The following is a 27,641-nucleotide window of genomic DNA, read 5'->3' as shown; positions in this document are numbered from 1 at the left end:
GTCTCCAGGGTGACGTTTCCTAGCTCAGAGTGATCCTGCAGAGATCGACCTCTGTACAACGCCTGCGTCCGCTGACGACCACAGGGGAATAACACTGGACAGGGAGAGGACGAAAATACGACTCTGAACACAAGATACCTCATGATTCAGGCTCGTCATGTTCACCGTTGAAACCATCGGTTACAGTAGTAACAGTGGCATCGTGCAGTATTTACAGTAGTGTGATGTGCAGAACTATGAGTAGTGACGTTAGTACTGCGTGTTACCGGTCTGGAAGCAGCTCTTTCCGTCAGGTTCCAGTTTGAATCCGTCAGCGCAGCCACACTGAACTCCAGCTCCCCCTGTCAGATCTCTACAGTACTGAAGACAGCCTCCGTTTCTATAGCGACACTCCAACAACACTACACACAGTACAAATACAATCATTACTAAATCATCAGTATCACACATTGAGGTTATTGATACTCTGGTATATTGTTATTCAGGTTATTTTGTCTGGGCTACAGCCAGAAAAATCATAAACATTATCTGTGATTTTTAGTCGTCATTTGATGATTTTGGGAGATTTTGAATATTTAATATAAAATAAGAGACTAGTGGCCCCAGGATGCTGCCCTGAGGGACTCCAATGGGTTCCGAATTTATAGAAAGTGTCCCCTTAACATCCACCGGATAACATCTACCTGTGAGACAGGACTGAACATGATCTGAACAAGATTTGGACTAACGGCTTTAAGATCTCAGGTGATATTTACCTGATTCACAGGTCTTGCCGGTGTACTGAGGAGGACAGAGACAAATGAAGTCTCCTCGGTCCAGAGTGCAGATCCCTCCATTCCGACAAGGGTTGGTCTGACAGTGGTTCAGATCTACGACACACAGGAGAGACACCCGAAGCAACACGACTCATTCACACAGGTAGAGTGATGTCATCAGGTAGACTGGCTGTATAATTTAATTTACAATAAAATCAAAGTGACTTAATATGATAGAAAGCCCCAGAAGAGCCAAACAGCTAACCGCCTCTGGATCTTGTTTAAATAAATCCAAACAATTTTAAATGAACTGTTACCAGTTTTACATTAATCCAGATCAGCGGGGTCACATATGGACCTGAATCTTTAAGTTAAGAACACAGCAGCAGAGGAGGCAGTAAAGTTAATATGAATCATCTGAACCTCTGGGATCAGTTTAGTTTCATTATGATGTTGAACATGATATTGATGATGATTTACTCACGTTTGTATCTGTACCAAAACTCCAGCTGTGGGATAAAAAACACTCAGAGTTAAACATCTGCAGTACTATACTATATGTTTTAATATTTCCAAGGCAGACATATACACTAAGTTTACCCACATGAAACTTGAACATATTCTGAATGCCAATAACCAAAATCAATCCTGGGATATGTGGAAAAACTTTGTAGTTTATTAGATGGTGTTGATGATGATGATGTGAAGAGGATGAAGCAGACTCCGCTGACACCGTCTTGATTGCATATAAAGGTTTATTACAAAGAAGTACAGCGTGAAATCAAGCATCTGCAGATCTGCTTGTGAGAGGGTGTAAAGCCAGTGAACCGCTCTGAGAATCAGCCTTGAGCACCGACTCTTAAATAAGGTCGCTGTTTTCCTGAAGAAAGTCACTAACCTACGGCTTTACGTCCAAAGCATTTCCTTCTATTCAAACTGCAAGGCCTCCTCTGAGCACCTTTGACCTAGGGCCTCTATTTAAACACATAAATTCAGTTCTACATATGTAACCATACACCTCAACTTCAACATAAAAGCAACCACAAGCATTGCCCAACCAAAATTTTGACATCCAGAGAGCACAAAGACACATCAATAAATCAAATTAATTCAGATCAGAAAAACTCCAAATATTAGAGAGGAAACAATTTAAAAAAAAAAAACCAAACCCCCATTGATTTCCCAGTTACTTGGGAAGAATTGACCACAGAGATTAAATCTCTCCAGCCAGGAAAAGCCTGTGGTCCAGACAACATTAAAAATCAAACGCTCGGAGACACAGGGTCCAGTGTGGAAGCTGTTCAGTATCGTATTACAGTCGAGAATACGGCATTTCCTTGATGAACAATCCGTCTTGAGTAAAAAACTGTAAAAAAATAAATAAATAAAACTATTGAACCCAGTGTGAGCTGTACCTACCTTAGTAAAACCATAACAGCAACTTATAACTTCCAAATTCCAATTAAAATCTGCCTTAAAATACTTGATAGTGTTATCAAGCCCAATGTGTTATATAGTAGTGAAGTATGGGGTCCAATCAGTCACCGTAGCTGCAGCTGTTGGATAAACAACCAACAGAATTTTTACATGCAGAATTCTGCAGATTCATTTTACACGTACAAAAGAGAGCACTCACATTTTTTAAGCACCTTAGATCCAGGCCCCTAGACACCCTCCATTCCAAAGTCCTCCAAACCAGTGAGCTGAGCCCAGAATAGAGTTCACTATGTCAGCTGGTGCTGAGACTTACTGCCCCCTCTCAAACAGACACTGACCAGTCTCACAATAACACTGCTTTCCAAACACCAATCAGAGTCAACCAAATTGTAACTCACTGTAAAGAAACATGTTTGAAACACCGGAAAGAAGAAACTAAAAGCCAAAGTAGATCAGAATGTTATCTGTCCATTAACAGAGATGATGAACTGGCAGACTATCTATTAACTATCAGAGATAGAAACCAGAGGCAGATCCTAACCAAGTATAGGCACAGTGACCACAACCGCGCAATCAAAGAAGGAAGACACAACAAATCACGGCAACCAAAAGAAGACAGAACATGTGGTCACTGTTCGACCATTGAGGTTGAGACCGAGATGGACTTCCTCCTAAAATCTAAATCATTCAATGAAATAAGGAACATTTACTTTAACCAATTCAACTCCGTAATTCCAAATTTTACTGAGCTAAATGACATCTCAAAATTAAAAACACTCCCAGGAGAAGGAGACAGGGCAAATCTCGCTGCCCAATATATTTCAACATGCCACAACCTGAGGGACAGTGAATGACCTAGACACACACACAAACACACATGCATATAATATACTGTAACTATATAATTAATATAAACATGTATATCAGTCTTGGTGTTGTTTTATTGTTCTTGTTTTTCTTTTATTGTGTACTTGGATAAAGCGTATTTGGTTGCTTTGGCAACATTGTTTTTGAAACTTTCATGGCAATAAGGCACCTTTGAATTTGAATTTAAAGTATTGTGCGTACAGGAGAGAACATAAATTTTAACCCCTCCCTCCCACTCCCCAACCCAGACAACGACTTCCACAAATAATGACTAACAACACATTTGACCTCTGCCCGGCAACAAGAACAAATACCGGTCCCGTGCAAGATGAGTAAACTCCCTCTAATGCAACACAGCACAAAAAGGAGAGTGATCAAAATTAATGGCCCTCCTTTTCTCGTGATACATATGCAGTTACTCGTTTCTGCAGACAAGGTATTTGCAACCCACTATGATTAATAAAAGAACTCCCACTCAGGACTGTAGGTAACCTCTCTAAAGGAAGAGTCTAACTGCAGAGGCTCCGACTCAACCTATTTTTCCCAAGTTTTCCCAAAAGTTTAAATTCATTTAGTTCTTATGGCCCTCCAACAACATTAAAGTGGAGAAGGGATGGAGGAACATTTACATTCCCATGGAAAGCTGAATTCATTTCCACTGAGTTATCCTCCCAAAAATATTTAATTAGACCAAGAACAATTTGAGTAGGAGGCAGTGTGTAACTTACACTCTGAAACCTGGGAACTTTGAAGGTTAGACTGTGTTTCACGTCACTGATTACAGATAAACACAGAATGAACTGAGTTTGTGGTTTAATTCTGTGGAAAGGGACCATTTTATAACACACTGAAAGAAATGGTTCTTTTTTTTTTTGACAGGAATTCTTGCTCAAGCAGGGTAAACATTGGACTGCATGTCTGATCTGACCTGGTTCAGGGAAACGTGAACATAAAATATTAAAGCCTCTGCCTGACTTTGGTGCCCTCGGTGGACATCACAAAGCTCTGTGTTTGGTTTTAAAATCCACTGGGACCCCGACCGTGTTTCAAGTGACCTCCTGCGGAGTTCCGACCCTCAGTTTAGACCACCACGGTGGTTCATACCGTCTTCTCTTTGGTCTGGAAGATCTCTTTGGCCTCCTCCTGAGAGCAACTCTCCTCGTAGCACTCCCTCTCCAGGTCCCCTGGTAACATCTCCTCCAGGAGGGAGTTGGCTCGACGCCTCCTTGAGGAGGAGGGGGAACGTAGGATCTGACCCGCCGAAGACTGATCCAGGAACACTGAGGGGTGGACAAAATACATTACTGTCAAATAATAATAACACAAGTTTATATGAAGAACAGTGCAGTTAAGGTGGACACCTTTGTTACTGACATGTTTGATGGTGCAATCGCTTTAGTTCTGAAGATATTCTTTAAATTAAATCTTTTCCAATAAAATACAAAGAATTTGTTTATGTAACTAAAACTATTCCCACAGGTCAAACTGGGGTAATGACATGTCTCAACAGAGTTCAGTTTAAAAATGGATGGAACAAAAACATCAGAAACAAAAAAAGGACATAGTTTAGGATGTGGTTACGTCCCTTCTCCCTCCACAACATCTACCCCTGGGACTAAATCATTTCCAGATCTGCTGACACTGATGACAGATGTACAGTCTGTGAAACGGAGACAGTGATGTATTTGTTTTGAGGTTTCTGGCCTTTTGGGTTGAAGTTTTGGACATAAAAGAATTTATTTTCAGTAGAACTACAGACTGTAACCATTACACCCAAAAAATATTCTTTGATTATAATTGGTAAATGTCATATGTAGAGCAAAATTTTCCATATCTTTCCCAAACTCAAATAGTTTCTTGACGGATTCTTTAGTAGTAATGACGAACAAAACGGTGGACGTAGATGATGAACTTTGGTTTATATAGAGAGGTGTTTCTATTATTTAGCCTAGACATATTGATGTAAACTTGGTGGACAAAATAATGGAAGCTCCTGTCTGTACAACACAATCCCGCTCAACAGCAGCACAAACTACATCCTCGAAAATGACCCCAAGGTTGAGTCAACGCCTCTGAAACAGTTTCAACACAAACTGAACATTAGAACCTTCGTGAAGAAGGATTAAGTCAGTCTGTTGGATCAGACTGACGTAGCTTATGTCCCCAATGAACTGCCAGCTGAGTGTATATACACAAACACACACACACACACTTATACAGTATATATATTGTTATGATCCTGAATCATATTTTGTCTTTGTATTTGAGTTTGATTTTGTTTGTGCTGTTCTCCCTCCTTGCCTGAGGGTGGCGCTGTTCACCTGTTCTGTGTGCTTTCTCCTGGTGTGTTGAGTTGTAGGTGGCGGCTGCTGATTGGACTGAGACTGATGGCACTAACTTCAAAATGGCACCTGCTGATACTGCTTCACTTTGCTTTTTCCCAGCTCCGGACCAGACCGTGCCTTGCTGTACTGTGATGATTGATTGATTGATTGATTGATTGATTGATTGATTGATTGATTGATTGATGACTGAGAAGCCCTTTTTGTCGTCTACTATTTCGCCTGTTTATGTGAGGGAGGCAGGTAAGATGCCCGTGTTTTCCTTTGTTTGCTTTTTGTTGTAATGGTAGTTGATACTGTTGTAGGTAGTTTGTTGTTGTGGCTGTGCTCAGCCTGACGCCTATTTCTACGGTTTGGTTTCTACTGTGGGGACAGAGGGGAATCGCTTTCTGCTGGATGGATTGGCATTACTATATATTTAGCAGAAGTCTACCAGTCTACCTGTCTACCTGTCTGCCTGTCAGTCTACCTGTCTGCCTGTCAGTCTACCTGTCTGCCTGTCAGTCTACCTGTCTGCCAGTCAGTCTACCTGTCTGCCAGTCAGTCTACCTGTCTGCCTGCCAGTCTACCTGTCTGCCAGTCTCACCTGCACACTGGATGAGCTCAGAGCAGATCAGCAGGGTGCAGACAGTCAGAGTCAGGGCTGTGGGCAGCAGCAGCATCTCTCTCTCTCTCTGTTGACAAACAGTCACAAACTGAACAACAGAGAATCAGCAGAGTAAACAAACAAAGAAGATCCCGACCTTCAGGTCCAGTCAGGTACCAGGTTTATGTTCATCAAGGTCAGGTTTCACACTGACTGAGCATGTCTTTGGTACGTGTGTGTGTGTGTGTGTGTGTGTGGAGAATGAAGTGTCTCAACAGCATGTGTTAGATAGATAGTTGGATAGAAAGACGATAGACGGTGATGAAATGTGGTTCAGATGTTCAGAATGAACTGTAATTACTTTAGTGACCCTGACTTTTCATCTAGCGCCATCATCAGGTCACACTTAGAATAGAGTAGAATACCTGCAGGGCTGATTCCTGTCAGACTCAGCTCGACGTTTACATGTTACACTACCATTATTGTATTACCACACTAACTGTTCACATGGTAACAGGCTACATGGTGCATGCTAAATGCAGACAGGAGCATTCAGCTAAAAGTCCAGCTTAGCCCAAGAAAAACCTAGTCTGACAAAGTCCAGTTTAGTTTGGAGAAAGCCGATCCAGTCTGAGAGTCGGTCTGAGGCCATGTCCACATGAAGCCAGTTATATTAGTGAACTCGCCTTTTTCACTCAGTTTCAGCCTCAGTTCAGACTGAAACTGATCTTTATTAGTGTGTAAATGTTAAAGCGCCTCAGTGTGTACATGTTAAAGTGCAGCTTGGTGTTAATGTTGTTCGGGGAAAACTGAGACTTTACCAAACAAAGCTGTAGCTGCTCAGTGATGGTCTGAGCCAAGCAACCAATCAGAATACAACGTGAAACAATACGAAATACACAGGACAATTTTGTCCGTGACGCTTTTGAACCCACACACGTTTCCTTTCACGAGCAGTCAACATTCTCCTGCTCCACTTCCCTATCCTCTCCCTTCCTTTGCTGTAAGAGGACCTACCTGTCGTCTTCTGTTATCTCCTGCTGTCTCCTGCTGTTTCCTGTTGCCTCCTATTGTCCCTGGCTGTCTCCTGTTGTCTTCTGTAGAGTAGAGTAAACCTTTAATGTCCCCAAGGGGCAATTTGGCCTACAGAAAGTGGTCAATAGTAAACACATCAAATTCATAAAAATGATAATCCTTACAATGCTGTCTCCTGTTGTCTCCTGCGAGGACAGACGGTGCCTGTTTGGAGGTAAAATGGACGACAGAGGCGAACCTGATAAATTGATCTTTAACCTGAATTCAAATATTGACACACAGACGTTACCTCAGATGCTCAGTGGACACAACAGGACATGATTCTGAGTGAATAACAGAGGGGACGGACTTTCTGTTGAGATCACAAACCTCTACAGGAACTGATGAGCAGCTGACGAGGTCCAAGGTCAAAGCACCTTTTGATGGTCCTGCGAGACACAGCTGATGTCGATATCGAGGAGTTTCCACGAGGTCAGAGGTCTGAGGAGCAAGAAACTCATCGTTTTTTATTATTAAAAAAAAAAAACTACAAAAATCATTCAGAAATTATTTTCTTCTTCAAAATGTGAACTTTACTGACACACACAACACCAGTGGTGGAAGGTAACTAAGTACATATATTTTGTACTTTTTTTACTATACTACGTTTATTTTTAAGCCCTAGTTACTTTTCTCCTGTACATTAAGATCATTATTACAAAATATAATCAACTGAAAAATGATGATGTATCATAATATATTTATCTATTCAGCCGTGTATAATGTTGTTAAAATGAACCCTTTCTTTACCAGCTGCAACATTAAAGTGATGTTGCATCAATAATTATAATCCAATAATATTATATACATGATTCTGAAATTGAATGCAGGTATTTTACCTGCAGAGAGTATTTCTACACTGTGGTATTAGTACTTCTTCTAGGACCGCAGTACACTGTGGGGATCTGTTTTCAATAAAGCGTTTTCATAAATTAAAGCTCCCCAGTTAAGAATGTATTTTAAAATGTGTCAAAACTATTGTGCGGTGTTACAGTGAACATCACCGTAGGGGATTCTTTCTAATCTGCCGGTTACAATTATAATCTTTCTTGGTAAATTAGGGTCCAACAGAACAAAAAAGTAAACTCAAAATCTGACATTTTATCATCTTATAACGTATTTTGTGTCAAATATGTAATCAAATAGACACACAGCAACATGAACAACATAGTGGAGTTTTTTTACCTTAAAATTATACTAATATACTCATTAATAAAGAGGCAATTAAGGCATTTCTATGGATAAAGTAATAGATTGTACTTTATTCCTTAAAAAGGCCTTAACTTTTCTATTAAAGGGGCTATATGTAAGTTGTCTCGGCCGCTGAGCGTGGTTTATTTCCAGGAGCGGGTTGTAGTGACGGTTGTTTACCAAGAGCGTCAGCCATTGTTGTGTTTACAAGACCAGAGATTTGAATACATCCTCTGAACAGAGTTACTTCTTCAGGGCAGACTGGACGCCTCAGTAACTCGCCATCAGAAAGTGACAAGATGTTGTGGGGCCGGGGCTAGCTGATTAGCATGCTAACAGTAGAAGAAAAGAACTGACAGAAATAGAAGCAAAACAAGATTTAACGTGTGTTGCTTTCGACCGCTGGGGACAGCTCTTGGCGCTTCTTCTAGACTGGTAAGTAAAGAGCTGTTACTACTAACGCTGGCTATGTAGCGATTTAAAAAAAAAATAATAATAATAAATAAATAAAAATAAAAAAAATTTTATTCTGGGAATCCACCAAAGTAGCTCTGCATGATTCACAGTTCAAAAAAGTCCTTTTTATCTCCAACTTCCTGTTATGCAGCCCCTCAGTGGAGCCTCTGACTGAAACGGGTATTATTAGCTCAGGCCTCCTTAAGAGGTCTCCTTAAAAGTCCACTTTCTTCTGATTGGACCAACATCCAGATCCTGCCAAGGGGCAGCGCACCAGCTTGTGAGCACCTCCTCATCCTCTTACCGGTGTGGAGGTTCTGAAAGCAAAACTGTAAAACCAAGTAACAGAACGTAAGTGACTGTGAATCGGAACTTCTCAGATCTGAATCCGAACACGTTGGAGCCCCGATCTGATCCAGAATATGAGAGTGGACGGCAAGAATTTACGCAGCAGCAAAGATTACAGCAGGACGTCTCTGCTCGGTAAATATTACGTCCCGTACCTGCTCACTCTGTAAAATAACGGTCGATTTAGTCTTTCAATCACAATCCGTATATAAACACGTTTCTATATATGCCCCTTTAAATAGTTGTACGTGAGGGAAATGAGCTAAAAAGCCGTTTGAGTGGAAAACGTCGCCGGTGAAATGTTATTCTGCTGTCGCCAATAGACTATAGTGAACCTGCACCGTCGGTCGCTTGCATGCCGGAGTTCATTAAATGTCTTTAATACTGCTCAGGTAGACTGTTTCAGGAGAAGGAGCTGACCTCGGATCAGATGACCGTATACAGAAAGAACCGTTGGAAACCTAGTGATCAGAGCAGTCTGACGCCTGAGCTTCTGTCTCACAGGGATTTACTTCTACGTAGGTTTACCTCATTGTTTGAAACTGTGGCCACATTTAATATGGACGTCCAACATTCTAACCTTATATTTATATATAGAGATAGAGAGAGAGAGAGAGGTGTGTGTGTGTGTGTGTGTGTGTGTGTGTGTGTGTGTGTGTGTGTGTGTGTGTGTGTGTGTGTGTGTATATGTATGTATAAATGTGTATATGTATGTATATGTGTGTGTATATATGACAGAAAATAAAGAAAAGGGTAATAGTTCCTCTTTAAATTGTGCAGATAATCCATTAAAAAGGTTGTAATTCATTACAGTATATTCACTCATTCATAAATGAATCCCAAATTTGGAATGAACCTTTTGAATTTGCGCCTCTGTTGAAAAATGAAGGTATAAATGAAGGTGTACCTGTAAGGTTATTTTATAAATTTGAAGGTGTTTTCTTCCCTATTCCCATGACAGTGTCAGGCCCTCCCCATTCATCTCGGATGCCTACACTCCTGGATCTTCACTCTTCTTGTTGACTGGTCTAACCTTAACCCTCTCCCTCTCCCTAGCCCCTCCTCAGTACTTTTCACGACCGCAAGTGACAAGAGTGGACCAAAATGGAGCACAGGACGGGCCAAAACCCAACAACAGGAAAACCAGCTGTGAAGACTTTCTTATGGGCAGTTTTTCTCTGCAGTTCCTGGGGTCATTCAGTGTGTTGGGACTCGTGATGCCGCTCCTAGAAGATGGCATCAGGATCCTGAGTGAAAGGAACCCAAGAGGCCCTGGAGCTTCAGCCCTGATTGACCGGACCAGAGCTACCTAGCGGTGTTAACAACTGGTCTCTGCAGCGTCAGCTGGTGAGTCAGAAATTCAAAATCCTTCTTTAGGGGAACTGTACAATATGTCACAAAAACAAAACCTCAAATACACTCCAATTTGGAAATGCAATTTAAAAACCAGGCTAAAATCCAAGTAGGACTTGAAACCTTTAACACCTGCTTCAACAAGAGAAAACCCGATGGCTATGGGACACACTCCGGGGCTTGATCAACCTCGGCAGGGCCTTCCTCAGGTGAGGGTGCCTAGTGATAATGGACAAAACACTCCATGATCCTGGGGTCATCTACTGACCAAGTGTCCCAAAATTCAAAGATGGATCACATGGAGAATAACCCTCCCACTCTTAATTTAACCCCCACCTCTGAAGTTAATTTATCCAACCAACCTAAGGGCTCCATCGCCCAACGTTATGGGACTCCATCTTGTCCTTTGTTCGCTCTCTTTCTTCTTATCCTTCTTCGTAATTTTCCCTTTCCGACGGGGGTTTCACACGCAGTACGTGGAACGAAAACAGGTGCTCTGTGTTTTATGTCCCAGTTTTTCCCAAAGTTTAGATTTTAAATTTGACAGTTTTTATAACTGTGTGTAAGTGATGTGTAAAATGTCTAAATCTCCTCTCTGTAAAAGAGGTTCTTTGCTGGCAGAGTTGGGAGACAAAACAGTTCATGAACTCTGAAAGATTTGGTCAGTGAGTGCATTTTCTGTCAAAGCAATGAACAGTGATCCAGTTTACTTCACAGCGCTGCTGTGCTGACTGTGGTTAGAGTTCTGAAAAAGCAAAACTCAGTTTAGAGAAATGTTGGTCAGCGGCTGTAAAAAATCAGACCGGACACAGTTTAATAAAAACCATATTTATTTCTGTCATCATATCCCATAAAGATGAAAACAAAGTCACAACAATCAGACTTTATGTTTTTTTTCTCTCCAAACAGATTCAATAAAAATAAAGACTCAAAGACTGTTGTCTGTTTCTCACAGTGCAAACACGTCAACATAGTTACACCTGTGGACAGGTGAAGGTAAAGGTGAGGGGCACGTCCTTCAGACCTTGTTGTGTCGACACTGTCACGAACCTGCAAATAGTTTCAGTCAGAAGAGATGAGGACGAGAGGACGATGACGACAAAACGGCTCAGCCGTTGAATTCATTTGTGTTTGTTTAGTTTTATCTTTGAATTTAAACATTTTCACTCATTTTCAATTAACCATCACTTAACATCATTAAGTCAAGGACATCAGCATTTATGAAAAAAAAATGGTAAAAATGAACAAAAACAATAAAACCTTGACTAAAACGTGTTGTTTATGGTTCATTTCTAAAAGTCTTAAGTTACGAACATTTTAGGAAAAACCTCTTAAACTTTAGAAGGTTCATAAGAGAGATTTTTAAATCACCTCAACAGGTGCTGAACCTTCAGAGCTCCTTCTTCGTTATATTGATTGATATCTGTATATTGACTGACTGATCTCTGATAAATTTCATACTGAATATGAATGAGATGTTTGATTGTTGATGATACCGATCGATGATTTATTAATCTTGTTGCGTCATCGCCTCCTCAGTCGTCATGTTGAAACTGTTTCCTGGTAAACGGGTGATTTTAATCAGACTTAGAAGAAATAAAACCCGAGTGATTTTCTCTGCGTCAAACTTTCAGCTCTGATGTGAAGATTCATAACAAGACAGAAATCATTAATCCGCACAAACGGTCCTCACTGCACATTTGAATAATGTCTAAATAATATTTTATTGATAATCAATCCGAAGAATAATCTAATAAAATCTGATCAGAGTAAAAGCTGTTTTTAAATGTTTGTTGCTTGTGTCGACTGTAAGAATTTAAATGTCACAAACTGAAGAAGTTTGTTTAATAACTGAAATCACAGCTTATCTCACATTTAATGAGACAACAAACAGAAATCAACTTTATCACAACTTTGGTATTGACTCCTTATTGATAACATGATCAGACTTTGTATCGATTACGTAATCAGACTCTGTATTGATCACAATACTGTGTGTGTGTGTGTGTGTGTGTGTGTGTGTGTGGCTTCAGGCTGATTTACATCAATCACAGAGGTTTCACCATCAAATCCCAGAATGCTTTGCCTTAGTCTCCTGTTACCTTTGATTAGACATCACGCTAATCAATCATTTCTTTCACATCCATCAATAGATCAATACACAGCATTCATCCAGATTTATCTTTCTGCATACGTCCACTAGTCATCCACTGTCCCGAAAAGACAGACTGTCACATGACTGCCACATGACCTTCGAGTGACCTTCAGGTGACCTTGTGCACATCTGTCAGTAAATGTAAACACTGACTTCACCTGTAAAACATTTTAACGTGGTTCGGGTTGAAAAAACAGAAGTTTCCCTGCTGCTGTAAAAAAGTGGGTTAACTGAGCTCAAGTTCAATAATCAGTTCAAAGTCGTCTCGTGATTTCTGCAAATGTCAACCCAGCTGAGAAAACAACAAACAAATTAACATGTATTGAAACCAGGTATGTTACTGTCATCATTTCCTGATTCTCTGACCTGTTAGTAGGACTCAGTAAAAGTTCATGTGGCCTCATGGCCTCATCTACAATCATCGTCAGACATTTCGTCAGAGGTTCGATACAATGAACGAACAAACCAAACTGACTCTAATGATACAGCAGCTGTTTGTCTGACGTGTCATAGGATCAGCTGACAAACTGAACAGACACTGTTAAACAGCTGAACTCTGCGAACAGGTAAAAACCGGAGTCAAACTAAAGGTAATCTGGAGTTAATCTGGAGTTAATCTGGAGATAAACCGGAGTTTAGTCTGTGTTTCAGGGACAGAGGATAAGACCAAACAAACAATTCACCAAAATATTCTGATTTTAAAATAGTGCCATTTTCATCATAATAAAAGTTTTTTTTCTTTTTTAAATATAAAAACATCGTCACATTTTTTTCTTCCACACACAGATGAGCGTCACAGATTTAATTTAAATATAAAAACATGTTTGACGACAGAGTCGTTTTTCTCTTTTTACAGCGTTCTGCTACACGACTGTCAGACTTTAAAAAAACATCTGAATCTTTTACAGTGGTCAGATAGAAAAATAACAAGTAGAAAGACGACACCTGCTACACCTGTACGGCCACGCCTCCCTGCACGCGGATTGGACTGCAGGACACCCCCTGCACCTGTGTGTGTGTGTGTGTGTGTGTGTGTGTGTGTGTGTGTGTGTGTGTGTGTGTGTGTGTGTGCGTGCGTGTGACAGAGAGATATTTTGGGGCAGGGGCTTGTTTTACTATATTCATGGGGTGGAAAAAACCGGGAACCCACTCTACGTGTAGGGTCCGACAGCTTTTTGGGACCAAAATGCTGGACCCCCACGTTTAAATGGTTTGAGGTTTAGCTTAGGGTCAGTGGCTAGAGAATGCATTATATTAATGATGGGTCCCTACGATTATAGTAAAACATGGATGTGTGTGTGTGTGTGTGTGTGTGTGTGTGTTGATTGTTGTTGGTGGTGGAAAGATTGTGGTGATTTTCATGTTTTGTGAAAACTTGAATGAAAATATTTTCAGTCTCATTAAAGTGTTGAAATAAAGTAGAAAAGATAAAATGCTTAATTTCTTGGCTGATTTTCTCACATCATTTATCTGACAGTGTCTCAACCTCTGGATCTAGACCTACATGAGGTCACGACCTGTGTCGATGTGACATTTATAAAACTGTTTATAAGATTTGTTTGATTTGTGGTTTTTTCTTTTTTAAAGGACAAAAAATAAATACTAAAAATTAAAACAACACATTTACAAATCCCTTTGTCATAAAATACAAACTGTCACACATTCACACTCAGTGAGTAGTGCAACCATTGATCAGTTAACAGTTTCATATTAATGATACTGATTTCTCTGAACTGTAAATGTTTTTAGTAAGGACATTTTGACTGATAATGAAATTCATGTTGTTTGTGAATCTTGTGGATATTTGGGTTCTTTCTTCTGCATTTCTTTCTATTTGTCTTTAATTTGATCTCAGGTCTCTGTGTTTGATTTCAAACCAGATGCATGAAGCTTAATGAGGGTAGAGACTAAATCTCACTCTCTCCTCTCTCCTGACTGTTGATTTAAAATGATCATTTCCTTTTTTATTGAGGTGTAAACGCTAACGGCCTGCAGGGGGAGTTAACTGGTATTTAGTGAGACTGAGGACATTTTATTGACTCTACAGCTGATCCTGTCTGTCAAGCAATGACAGAAAATCAGCCAGAAACAACGTTTTTTTTGTTTGTTTGTTTTTTTTAAATCGTGATCGAGCTGTCAGTGCGGTAGATGTGGCCTCATCGTCATCACCATCATCACTGTTTCTGTGCTTCAGAACACCGTGGTGGTCTGTGCTTCTCGTTTCTGTGCAGTAGTTGTGTTTCAAATGGCAGTGTCCCAGAACACCGTAGTGGTCTGCCCAGGGGCGGCGGCGGCGGTGGGCGGGGCTGAATATGGTGGCGGCTGTTTCCTCTTCCAGCTGGGCAGGATGGGCATACTGTCCTGTTTACACAGATTCTTCTCCGGCCGCTGACGAGCTTTGATCTCTCGACACAAAACTCTTTTCTTCTCGATCATCTCCATCATGGTGGCGTCTCCGCAGAGCCACGGCATCTGGAGATGAAGAACAGCTCAACATCAACATGTCCACAACCGTCTGTGGCCGCTCTGAGTCTCGTGGTCGTTATTGATGAACAAGGTCCATGATTTAAAATTAAAATTGTTTAATTAAATATTATTTTCTGTTGTAAAAAAAAAAAAAAAAAAAAGGTAAAATTAAAAATAATAATTTCTAAAGGCAAAAATGATAAGGATGACATTTTCTGACACTGAAACTTTTAAAGAATTATTTGTACAAGTTACATAAAAAAAATAGTTTTAGTTCATATGTTTTAAATGTGTGTGATACTCAGTGATTATTGAGCAGTGATTTACTGATCGTCGCTGGCTTTAGTGAATGTTGAGTAATAACAGTCTGACGTGTTTGGTTGTTACTGTGTGATGTCGCCTCAGGTGGGACGGGCCTTTCTGACAGAAGACGGATTGAGAGATTAATTCACACATTTCATTCAATCATTCTAAAGTGTTTGTGGAAGTGGAAACTGTACAGAGAGACAGACAGACAGAGACAGACAGAGAGACAGAGAGAGAGACATCCAGAGGGACATCCAGAGATACAGTGAGAGAGAGACAGCCAGAGGGACAGATAGAGATACAGTGAGAGACATCCAGAGGGACATCCAGAGAGACAGACAGAGAGACAGACAGAGAGACAGACAGAGAGACAGAGAGAGAGAAACAGAGAGACACAGACAGAGAGAGAGAGACACAGAGAGAGACAGACAGACAGAGACAGACAGATAGACAAAGAGACAGTCAGAGACAGACAGAGAGACAGAAAGAGAGAGACAGAGAGAGAGAAACAGAGAGACACAGCCAGAGGGACAGAGACACAGAGAGAGACAGCCAGAGAGAGACAGACAGATAGACAAAGAGACAGTCAGAGACAGACAGAGAGACAGAAAGAGAGAGACAGAGAGACAAACAAAGAGACAGACAGAGACAGCGAGAGAGAGACAGACAAAGAGACGGACAGAGAGACAGACAGATGGGACGTCAGACTAAAGTTTATTTCTGCTCAGCTCATCGTGTGATGCCTGCATCACCCTGATTTCATTGACATGTAACTTGTGATTACAGGTGTGTATGAGAAACACTTCAGGTGACTCCGGGTAACGTTCAGATCCTCTAATGGAACAGATTAGAAAAAGATTGATTCAGATTGTAGACGCTATAACTCATTCTGTTCCAGGGTTTTCTTCACTGAAGCTTAAGTCTGATGTTCAAACTCTGAATTTGGTGAAATTCGATATTTTATTGTCAGAGCTTCATCAGCAGACATTTGCACACAAAGTTACAGATTTTCTTTACATCATTATAACCTGAGAGGGAACAAACCAACAGTTCAAAAAAAGGCAAAAGTGTACTTTTCCTTTTAAAAACTTCTCAAAACGGAATGAATGGTCTGTAAAATGTGAAGTTTGTTAGAGAATCACAGTGAGCTAGCGAGGGTGGAGTTGACATTTCAGGAGGCTGGGCTATAGAGAGCCAAAGCGAAACCAGATCTTCCACGTTCCTGTTCTAGAACTAAGAAAACCTCATTCAACATCCCGTTAACGTTTGTAACAACTCTAATAACTCAAATTCCAGCCTCGGAACGGAGGCTTTCTCAACAGTATGTGGTGTGACTCACTTCATAAACAGCGGGACAGAGAAGACTGAACGCTGTAGGAGGTGTTAGACCGCCGGGATTACAACTACAAAGTTGAACAAAGACTTTGGAGGAGAGCGTTTGTGAGTTTTTTGGATATGGACGAAATCACGTTTTGATGGCGGAAGTAGCCGCGCTGCAGCACTTGTAATTTCTTCATGGGAGCTGTAGTTTTTTCCGTGCTCACAAAGTAATCACTGTTTAAGTTTGTTAAAATCACAGAGGCCTCAGTTTCCTATAGCGACTCCGGTTCTGGATGGTGATTAATCTCACGGAACGAAAATGCCCTTATTTTCACAAAGACGGGTGAAAGAAACACTGAATGAGAAGTTGCAACAGAAGCTAGCTGGACGTGACACCAGGACTTTGGCTCTCTATAGTTTGGTGGGGGCATGTTCAAAGCCGATCTCGGGCGCGGTTAGTGGTTAATGGTTAAATGGGGGGGGGCTAGAGTTTTGTTATGTTATATATACGTGTGGTTTAATCGGAGCGGGGCGGGGCTATATACTGGTGTTTTAATGAGATTTCATCCCTTGAAGTGCTTCAGCGGGAGTTCAGCCAATGTTAGTGTTATTTTAATGTTAGTTTAATGTTAGTTTAATGTTAGTTTTATGTTAGTATCAATACTGACACCATGTTAGTATTTGTATCAAAGTAATACTACTCTGTTCAATGATTAATGTTAGTGTCAGTGTTAAAAGTTCACGTTGAGACAAAATACAAAAACATTTATTTTAAACACCAAATATTTTACACAAAACTAAAATTACAAAAAATGCCCCTTGAAAGACTTAAAAACAAAAACAACTTTTTAAACGTTTTTACTTGTTTACATGTTTCATGTTTACTTGTTTACATGTTTACAGCTCAGATGTCAGTCAGCTGATGGATCGAAGCTTCTGTCCGTCTGTAAAATGTTTTACGTTCTGTTGTTCAGTGAAGTTGAATCCTGTGTGAAATACAAAGTTTCTATTTATAATAAAACTGCCGCTTATCATTTTGATAAGAAAATGGATCTAAATGAGCAGACAGAGATGGTAGACAGACAGGCAGACAGATAAAACAGACAGGTGTTTTACAGGTGTACCTGGCTGAGGGCGGGGTGATGCGTTTCATGCAGGTGACGTTGTGGCGTCCCACCAGGGGAAGGAACTCCTGACGTGGAGGCTGAACGGCCGAGTTTAGAAACAGACTTTGATTCTGCAGATAAAATCACTTAACATCAATAAACATAAACAGAGATGAGACAAGAAACCTGTGGTTCACCTGTAGTTCACCTGCAGTTCACCTGTAGTTCACCTGTTCATCTGTTGTTCACATGTCTGTAACCTTCTAGAAACCAGAGTTAGTGTACAGATGAGTAGAATAAGGAGACGCAGACTTGGGTCCCGTCTAGCCTGTCATGATGGTCTTCTAACATATAGGAAGGGCCTCTGTAAAGCCAGAGCAGCCTATTACTCATCACTAATAGAGGGAAATAAAAACAACCCTCGGTTTCTTTTCAGCACTGTAGCCAGGCTGACAGAGTCATAGCTCCATTGATCCATGTGTTCCTATAGCGCTCAGTAGTGACGATTTCATCAGCGTCTTTAATGATAAAATTCTAACTATTAGAGACAAAGCCACCACCTCCTGCCCTCAACCTGCACCGATTTATCTTCAAACACAGGAACCTTAGAAACAGCTGTAAAACCTGATGTATATTTAGACATTTTCTCTCCATCGACCTTCACCAACTAACTTCAACGACTTCTTCATCTAAACCATCAACCTGTCTCTTTGACCGCATCCCAACTAGGCTGCTTAAGGAAGTTTTACCCTTAGTTAGCAGCTCTTTACTAGATATAATCAATATGTCTTTATTAACAGGCTATGTACCGCAGTCCTTTAAAACAGCTGTAATTGAACCTCTTCTTAAAAAGCCTAAAAATGATCTCCTAATTGCATCAGACAAAGGACTTTTCTCTGTACTTGTCATGTCAGATCTGAGTGCTGCATTTGACACTATTGACCATCACATCCTATTACAGAGACTGGAACATTTAATTGGCATTAAAGGAACCACTCTAAGCTGGTTTAGGTCCTATTTATCAGATCGATTTAGGTTTCTGCATGTTAATGATAAATGTTCCATATTCTCAACAGTTAGACACGGAGTTCTACAAGGTTTTGTGCTTGGACCAGTTCTATTCACCTTATATATGCTTCCTTTAGGCAATATTATTAGGAAACACTCCATAAACTTCCATTGTTATACAGATGATAATCAATTATACTCAATCATAGCACTGCCCTGGCCTGCAGCACCACCGTTAGAAAATCTCTGAGTTCTCTCTAATCAGGACATGTCCATTAACCCCCACATAGAACAAACTTCAAGCTCTGGCTCTTTTCACCTACATAACATTGCAAAAATCAGGCACATCCTTTTTGAAAAAGATGCAGAAGAACTAGGCCATGCTTTTGTTACTTCTAGGCTGGATTATTGCAACTCCTTATTATCAGGTTGTCCAAACAAGTCTCTAAATACTCTCCAGCTGATCCAGAAGGCTGCAGCGCCAGTACTGACAGGAACTAGGAAAAGAGATCACATTTCTCCTGTGTTTGCTTCTCTGCATCGGCTCCCTGTAAAATCCAGAATAGAATTTAAAGTCCTCCTCCGCACCTACAAAGCCCTCAATGGTCAGGAACCATCCCATCTTAGGGACCTCATAGTACCCTAGTACTCCAGTAGAACACGGAAGGCTTACTTGTGGTTCCTAGAGTCTCCACAAGTAGACTGGGAGGCAGAACCTTCAGTTTCCAGGCTCCTCTACTGTGGAACCTTCTTCCAGTTTGGGTCCAGGAGGCAGACACCCTCTCCACGGTTAAGAGTGGGCTTAAAATGTTCCTATTTGATAAAGCTTACAGTCAGGACTGGCTCAGGCAGGTCTTGAACCATCCCCTAGTTCTGCTGCTATAGGCATAGACTGCTGGGTGACTTCCCATGATGCACGAGCTCCTCTCTCCTCCTCTTCCTCTCCATCTGTACGCATTTATATGGCATCAATGCTCGTTACTAACTTGTCTTCTTCTCTCTCGTAGTTTTGTGCTTTCTTGTCTCTCTCCTCCTGTAACTTTCTGAGAGTATTTCTGCCCCTGATGCTGCAGAGTCTGGATCTGTGAATGTAAACCACCTACTGCCCCCCATGACACCCGCTGCTTCAATTATTATTATTAGTCTGATTATTATATTAGTCTTATATTATAGCCTACATCTCTCTATGGAACCTGCATTGTGCTAGGTTCTCATGTCTCTTGGCTCAGCATTGGCAACAGACTGAAGTTAAGGTCTTGATTAAATTGAACATGTTTGTCTAACTGACCTTCTTTTATTCTTTCCACATCTAAACCTGACCTTCTCTGTATTTCCCTGTAGCGTTATTGGTGCCTTACTCACCTCCTCCTCCTCCTCCAGACAGCATCATGGTGGGACTGACAGATGACCTCCCCATCCGGCTGGAAACTGGACTGGATTGTCCATCTCTGTCTTTGCTGTCATGTCTAGGCAGAGACCTGCAGTCTCCTACAGAGATACAATGAAGACAGCAGGGACATAATGAGACAATAAATCCCTCTTAATCATTTATTTGTCCAAGACGGCACAGAGCCACCAATATGTAAGACAAAGAACCTCAGAGAGAGATAGAGAACCAGCAGAAACTGATCAACCAAGAGACCAAGAAGATAAAATTTACTTTAAATGATAAAGAACGTATGAGAACTTAAAGAACTCTACAGGTGCTTTTTGATGAGGTTTAAAGACCTGAACTATAGTGAGTCTAACATGACACAGTATCACATAACATTGTACAGCTGTGTCATGTGACAGGTTTTCTTGGTTGATAAAGATCTTTAGAGACGCTGTGGTTCTTCAGTTCAAATCATTTCTATTTATGCAGAAACTTAAGTATTTCCATGTTCTGTTTGTTGTTCGTCTCTCCTCTAGTAGCAGTACTGAGTACTTACCTTCACCCTCCCTGCTCTTCCTGCCTCCTGAGCCTCTCTTCAACACCTGTCTACCTGAGGTAAACAGGTTGTTGAGTTCATCCAATGGGCTCGTCGGAGTCTGTGACCTCATTGACACGTTCTGCATGGAGCCATGGGTGGAGGAGGAGTTGCTGAGTTTAGCTCCGCTCTCCCCCGCCCTGTGTGAGGATGATGAAGATGAAGATGAAGAACGAGGCATACTTCCTCCAGCCATCAGAGCGTCATACGGTGGCGGCCTCTTCAGGCTCAGAGGGGTCAGAGAGCGACCCATGCTGACTGGAGACGGACACGCTGATTGGCTGCGGGGGTAACCATGACCACCGTGGGCGGAGCCAGATGACTTGTAGAAGTTTGAGGGGAGAGGTGGAGCCGACGAGCGGCCAGAGGATGTGATGGTGTGGTCTCGATCTCGATCTCGATCTCGGTCTCGGTCTCGGTCTCGATCTCGATCTCGATCTCGATCCCGGTCCCGGTCTCGGTCTCTGTCTCGATCTCGTTCTTTGCGGTGGTGGGTGGAGCTCTGTGGGTGTTCGGCACCGCCTGACTTGGTGTAAGAGACATTTTCCAACATGGGCAGCCGGGTGACGTCTAAGGGCGTGAGGGGGGACTCGTCCGAGTTGGGGGAGCACTGAGCGGGGGCAGGGGGGAACACTAGCAGCGGCGGGCGGTGAGTCAGGAGGTTGGGGAAGGGTGGAGGAATGTCGCAGAGAGATCCACGGGACCAGGCTTCAGGATCCACGATGGCGGCGTGATTGTCCTGCAGGAAGTCCTCCAACATCGGGTACTTCATCTCCTCATACACTGACTCGCTCTGCTCATCATCCACTGCTTCCTGACCTTTCAACTCTCGCAGGATGTTTCCTACCATCTCGATATAAACCGGCTCCTCGTCGTCTGTGTCTCTGGAAGCCGGACTCTGACTCTGGGAGGAAGATTTATCCCACCGCAAGGAAGACTTCTTGTTGCCATGGTTATGTATGTAGGACTCATCAAAGGAGGTGCTAAGCTGAGTGTTTGGGTTCCTCTTCGGTTTAGGTGGAGGCATTTTCTTGTAGTCGTCAGTGTAGAGAGGGCATCGAGCTGCAGAGGGACAGGCAGCGATACAAAGAGACAGACAGACAGTGAGAAGAGACAGACAGGCAGGGGCACAAAGAGACAAACCAGCAGTGAGAAAGACAAAGAGACAGACAGAAAGACAATAAGACAGACAGACAAACAGAAGAGACAGACATGCATGGATGCATGGAGGCAGGCAGAGAGACAGAAAGCGAGACAGACAGCAGCAGAGACAGAGAGAAAGAAAGAGTAGACAGACAGACAGACAGGCATAGAAGCAGAAAGCAAGACAGGAAGACAGAAAGACAGGCAGAAAGACAGACAGACAGACAGATAAACAGACAGACAGAGAGACAGGCAGTCAGTGATGTTGAAACCTTGGCCACGTTCGACCCTGGCAAAACATACCAAACGTTTATCTAAATGGAGATGGGGATGCGTTGAACATCCTGCTGTGTAAAGCATTGCGACCTGCCTTTCTGATAAAGGCGTTTATATACATGTCGCTGCTGATTGGGTAACACCTCTGACACACCAACCAAACGAGAGAATACATACCTCAAAGCCCGTTGCACACCAATTTCAGATTGAACGTGCCTCTGAAAACACTTAATGACATCACTTCCTCTGTAACTTCCTGCTACATTCACACTTGTAACACTAACCTAAACAACAGACATATCAACATTCATCAAACAGGAAACTTTTTTCAGTTACTTCCAAAGTAATCATCAGAATAAAATGAATACCAGCGACAACAGCATGGCTGGTGTTGTTTTCACTCTGTGTGTGTGTGTGTGTTTGTGTGTGTGTGTGTGTGTTTGTGTGTTTGTATGTTTGGGGTCATGGCAAAATGTGGTTCTGGAGACACATACTGTAGCCGTAACTGCCACAGAGGACGTTTTTAGGACTTTGGCAGGTGTTTATCTGTCTATTTCTGTCTGTCCGTGGACAGAGTTTGTCACGAAACTTTACAGGTGTGTAGTTGAGATCAGAATGAAATTGAGTTCATAAATGGGTGTGGTCCGACCCATGAGCACTGAGTACTCATTTAATAATGTAGTAATGACTGAGTACTCTAGTAATAATGTAGTAATGACCGAGTACTCTTGATAATGTAGTAATGACTGAGAATTCTAGTAATAATGTAGTAATGACTACTGAGTACTCATGTAATAATGTAACTACTACCGAGTACTCATTTAATAATGTAGTAACGACTACCGAGTACTCGTGTAATAATGTAGTAATAGCTACTGAATATTTGTGTAATAATGTAGTAATAGCTACTGAGTACTCATGTGGTAATGTAGTAATGACTACTGAGTACTCATGTAATAATGTAGTAATGACTGAGTACTCTAGTAATAATGTAGTAATGACTCAGTACTCATGTGATAATGCAGTAATGACTACTGAGTACTCATGTAATAATGTAGTAGTGACACTGAGCACTACTGTAATAATGTAGTAATGACTGAGTACTCTAGTAATAATGTAGTAATGACTCAGTACTCATGTGATAATGCAGTAATAGCTACTGAGTACTCATGTAATAATGTAGTAATGACTACTGAGCACTACTGTAATAATGTAGTAATGACTGAGTACTCTAGTAATAATGTAGTAATGACTCAGTACTCATGTGATAATGCAGTAATGACTACTGAGTACTCATGTTATAATGTAGTAGTGACACTGAGCACTACTGTAATAATGTAGTAATGACTGAGTACTCATGTAATAATGTAGTAATGACTACTGAGTACTCATGTAATAATGTAGTAATGACTACTAAGTACTCATGTAATAATGTTGTAATAGCTACTGAATACTCATGTAATAATGTAGTAATGACTGAGTACTCATATAATAATGTAGTAATGACTGAGTACTCATGTAATAATGTAGTAATGACTGAGTACTCAGATAATAATGTAGTAATGACTGAGTACTCATGTGATAATGCAGTAATGACTACTGAGTACTCATGTAATAATGTAGTAGTGACTACTGAGCACTACTGTAATAATGTAGTAATGACTGAGTACTCATGTAATAATGTAGTAATGACCGAGTACTCTTGATAATGTAGTAATGACCAAGTACTCTTAATAATGTAGTAATGACTGAGAATTCTAGTAATAATGTAGTAATGACTACTGAGTACTCATGTAATAATGTAACTACTACCGAGTACTCATTTAATAATGTAGTAACGACTACCGAGTACTCGTGTAATAATGTAGTAATAGCTACTGAATATTTGTGTAATAATGTAGTAATGACTGAGTACTCTAGTAATAATGTAGTAATGACTCAGTACTCATGTGATAATGCAGTAATAGCTACTGAGTACTCATGTAATAATGTAGTAATGACTACTGAGCACTACTGTAATAATGTAGTAATGACTGAGTACTCTAGTAATAATGTAGTAATGACTCAGTACTCATGTTATAATGCAGTAATGACTACTGAGTACTCATGTTATAATGTAGTAGTGACACTGAGCACTACTGTAATAATGTAGTAATGACTAAGTACTCATGTAATAATGTAGTAATGACTACTGAGTACTCATGTAATAATGTAGTAATGACTACTAAGTACTCATGTAATAATGTTGTAATAGCTACTGAATACTCATGTAATAATGTAGTAATGACTGAGTACTCATATAATAATGTAGTAATGACTGAGTACTCATGTAATAATGTAGTAATGATTGAGTACTCAGATAATAATGTAGTAATGACTGAGTACTCATGTGATAATGCAGTAATGACTACTGAGTACTCATGTAATAATGTAGTAATGACTACTGAGCACTACTGTAATAATGTAGTAATGACTGAGTACTCATGTAATAATGTAGTAATGACTGAGTACTCTAGTAATAATGTAGTAATGACTCAGTACTCATGTGATAATGCAGTAATAGCTACTGAGTACTCATGTAATAATGTAGTAGTGACACTGAGCACTACTGTAATAATGTAGTAATGACTGAGTACTCATGTAATAATGTAGTAATGACTACTGAGCACTACTGTAATAATGTAGTAATGACTGAGTACTCATGTAATAATGTAGTAATGACTGAGTACTCTAGTAATAATGTAGTAATGACTCAGTACTCATGTGATAATGCAGTAATGACTACTGAGTACTCATGTAATAATGTAGTAGTGACTCTGAGCACTACTGTAATAATGTAGTAATGACTGAGTACTCGTGTAATAATGTGGTAATGACTGAGTACTCATGTAATAATGTAGTAATGACTACTTAATGGGCATCGCGGCTGCTGTGATCCCATCACATGATGATCTCTAGTATACTCTTTTAAACATTTATATTTCTACACATCTTTAATAAAATGTTGGTCTGACAAACTCTGAGCTGTCCTCACCCTCCGCCTGCTCCGCCATCTCTTTGGTCTCTTGGTGGTCTCTCCTGGTCACTCCGGAGCCCCCGTTCACCATCTCAGAGCTGCTAGTCAGTTTGGTGTTGGGGTCTCGCTTCGGTTTGGGTGGGGGTTGTTTTCTGATCTGGCTGGAGTCGTCGTCTCCTCCGCCCACCGAGTGGAGGGACTGGGATCGGACGGTGAAGCCCTGGCTCGAGGGCGGCAGTCGGTCCTGTGGTGCCGGCATTGTCATGAAACCCATCCTGAAATGTTTCCCAGAGTATGCCCCATCTGTTGCCATGGCAACATCCTCACCAATCCTGATGGACCAATGGAAAGAAGCCTTACTACAAACCTACATTCATCAACCAGTCACACAACACTTTCTTAAATACTTACAAGCTTCACATTGCCATCAAAACCCATTAAGAATTTACAGGAAACACTGTACTACAGTACTTTTCTTTCCGTGATGTTTCTCTATATGAAAATTTAACTGCGAAGATGTCGAGGTCCTCGGGCCTCATTTACAACCATATATACACAAAACATGAGTTGAAAGAGATGAGCACCATTTCCCACGGAAAAGTTGGGATGTATAAGAACAAACGTGATGGTAGGATGTTGCACCTGTACAGAAACACTGAGCCTGGCATATGAATATTATGGAGACGGTGAAAACTGGTGATGCTGATGGCAAAGTGTGGAAATAGAGACAGCTCAGGGTGTTAAATTATCTTTGTTTTTCATCATTTCATTTACAAAAGATATTCTGGTTTTGTTAACCAATTAATTTTGGTAAGGTGTAAATCAGTCATTCTGATCGCAGTAAACAGGTATATATTGCAGTTGTGATCATGTGTAATGCTGCATGATGGTTGAAGTGGCACCGCTAGAGGATTATCTGAACGTAAAAACCTATAGGGAACAAATGTTCAGGGGACATTTCACCTAAGACGACACATTTCCTGTTCATCTCAGTGAGTTAAGCGGAAACAGTCTGAGTGTTGTTATAATAAAATGATCTCATTTTTAAAGTTTGTTGTGTTTTTCTATTTTCTACCTCTTGATGGCTTCTTCCTGCCGCCTCTTTTTCTGGTGTTTTTCCTGCAGGTAGGTCCAGTTGGTCTGGTTACGAATGCGGTCGCTCTCTCTAGCAATGTCTGAGGCGTTTTGGATCACCAAACCATCATACGTTCGAAGTCCACTGTCCTCCACATACTGAAAAAACCTCCTGAAGGAAGACGCCTCCTCCTGAGATGTCATGACTCCCCAAAGACCTGAGAGGAGGATCAGAGAGGACCAAGTGGGGGTAACACTGATTACAGTTTGGCTCTGCGTGAGTCTGAACACATGAAAAAATGTAAACCTGCACAGAACACGTGATTAGTCAGACGGGACACCCTTAATAAGTCAGGGTGGGTGATCTTATAAATTGTTTTAATATGACACTGTGGACTGTTTTACATCTTTGACCTACAGTCAGTGCTGGTTTGTTTTAATCATTAATCTTATTTTTTCTTAACCAGAACCTCCATCTTACAGACTGCAGGAAAAGTATCTTTGTTTCTGTTTTAGTTTTATCATCAAGAAATGTAAAGATGATTTAATTATTGCTGCTGCAGCGGTATTTTGTAAAAACTTTAGAAATAGGATGGTGTAACTAAAGAAAGAAAAGAAAAGTTGTGGGAACAATACCAAAGAACTCTTGAAGAACATCTGGAAACATCAGGACCCAAACATCTGGATTCATTGACTTTACTCTTCCACATACATTATGGCGATGATAAGATCGATGCTGTAGAGTTAAACTGGAACACTGCTGACTCGTGCGATGATGGACGGATGATGGATGGATGATGGATGTTGAATGTCTGATGATGGGTGGATGATGGATGATGGATGATGGGTGAATGATGGACAGATGGTGGATGGTGGGTGGATGATGGGTGGAGGATGGCTGATGGATGATGGATGAATGATGGATGGATGATAGGTGAATGATGGGTTAATGATGGACGGATGGTGAATGGAGGATGGATGATGGATGGATGATGGATGGATGATGGATGTTGAATGTCTGATGATGGGTGGATGATGGATGATGGATGATGGGTGAATGATGGACAGATGGTGGATGGTGGGTGGATGATGGGTGGAGGATGGCTGATGGATGATGGATGAATGATGGATGGATGATAGGTGAATGATGGGTTAATGATGGATGGATGGTGAATGGATGATGGAGGATGGATGATGGATGGATGATGGATGGATGATGGATGTTGAATGTCTGATGATGGGTGGATGATGGATGATGGATGATGGGTGAATGATGGACAGATGGTGGATGGTGGGTGGATGATGGGTGGAGGATGGCTGATGGATGATGGATGAATGATGGATGGATGATGATGGATGATGATGATGGTGAATGATGGATTAATGATGATG

At 41.1% G+C, this 27,641-nt stretch overlaps 2 protein-coding genes and 1 long non-coding RNA gene across 6 annotated transcripts in view; 1 reads left to right on the top strand and 2 right to left on the bottom strand.

Moving 5' to 3' along the window:
- Positions 1–7,326, bottom strand: part of LOC120791817 (coagulation factor VII) — a 13,551-nt gene extending 6,225 nt beyond the window's left edge. The window contains exons 1-8 of one of the 3 annotated variants that reach the window (XM_040130556.1): positions 7,187–7,326; positions 7,005–7,084; positions 5,988–6,075; positions 4,164–4,339; positions 1,240–1,264; positions 756–869; positions 267–401; positions 1–94 (exon numbers count right to left, since the gene is read on the bottom strand). The exon at positions 1–94 is cut by the window's left edge and continues 217 nt beyond it. In XM_040130556.1, the coding sequence (XP_039986490.1) occupies positions 1–94; positions 267–401; positions 756–869; positions 1,240–1,264; positions 4,164–4,339; positions 5,988–6,063 (620 nt within the window). In that variant the 5' untranslated portion in view covers positions 6,064–6,075; positions 7,005–7,084; positions 7,187–7,326. The remainder of the gene's footprint in view (positions 95–266; positions 402–755; positions 870–1,239; positions 1,265–4,163; positions 4,340–5,987; positions 6,076–7,004; positions 7,085–7,186) is intronic. The other 2 variants (XM_040130558.1, XM_040130557.1) reach the window with 2 other exon arrangements.
- LOC120791820 lies at positions 5,516–11,576 on the top strand. Of its 2 annotated transcripts, none has more exons than XR_005707745.1 (3): positions 5,516–5,644; positions 10,113–10,403; positions 11,319–11,576. It is a non-coding gene; the product is annotated as an uncharacterized LOC120791820 (long non-coding RNA). The 2 variants fall into 2 exon arrangements; XR_005707744.1 differs by lacking the exon at positions 5,516–5,644 and adding an exon at positions 9,387–9,574.
- A 5,991-nt stretch (positions 11,577–17,567) lies between these two features.
- Positions 17,568–26,453, bottom strand: nyap2a (neuronal tyrosine-phosphorylated phosphoinositide-3-kinase adaptor 2a). Its single transcript, XM_040130555.1, has 7 exons — positions 26,251–26,453; positions 25,194–25,507; positions 20,702–21,802; positions 20,133–20,258; positions 18,317–18,325; positions 17,781–17,893; positions 17,568–17,642 (listed from the first exon to the last, which is right to left on the bottom strand). The coding sequence occupies exons 1-7, from the start codon at positions 26,451–26,453 to the stop codon at positions 17,613–17,615; spliced, it is 1,896 nt and encodes a 631-aa protein (XP_039986489.1). The 3' UTR covers positions 17,568–17,612.
- Positions 26,454–27,641: the final 1,188 nt, after the last annotated feature.

This window comes from Xiphias gladius, chromosome 7, assembly GCF_016859285.1.
Source record: "Xiphias gladius isolate SHS-SW01 ecotype Sanya breed wild chromosome 7, ASM1685928v1, whole genome shotgun sequence".
NCBI lineage: Eukaryota > Metazoa > Chordata > Actinopteri > Istiophoriformes > Xiphiidae > Xiphias > Xiphias gladius.
The sequence above is the reverse complement of the archived record's forward strand: the minus strand, read 5'-3'. Positions and strand labels throughout refer to the sequence as shown.

Bases quoted from the DNA above. Each gene is read 5' to 3' on its own strand.
- nyap2a (XM_040130555.1), bottom strand. From the start codon at position 26,453: ATGACATCTCAGGAGGAGGCGTCTTCCTTCAGGAGGTTTTTTCAGTAT. The intron at 25,508-26,250 runs GTAGAAAATAGA...TTGGTCCATCAG, and splicing joins CAGGAAGAAGCCATCAAGAG to GATTGGTGAGGATGTTGCCA. The intron at 17,643-17,780 runs GTACACCTGTAA...TATTTCACACAG, and splicing joins ATCACCCCGCCCTCAGCCAG to GATTCAACTTCACTGAACAA.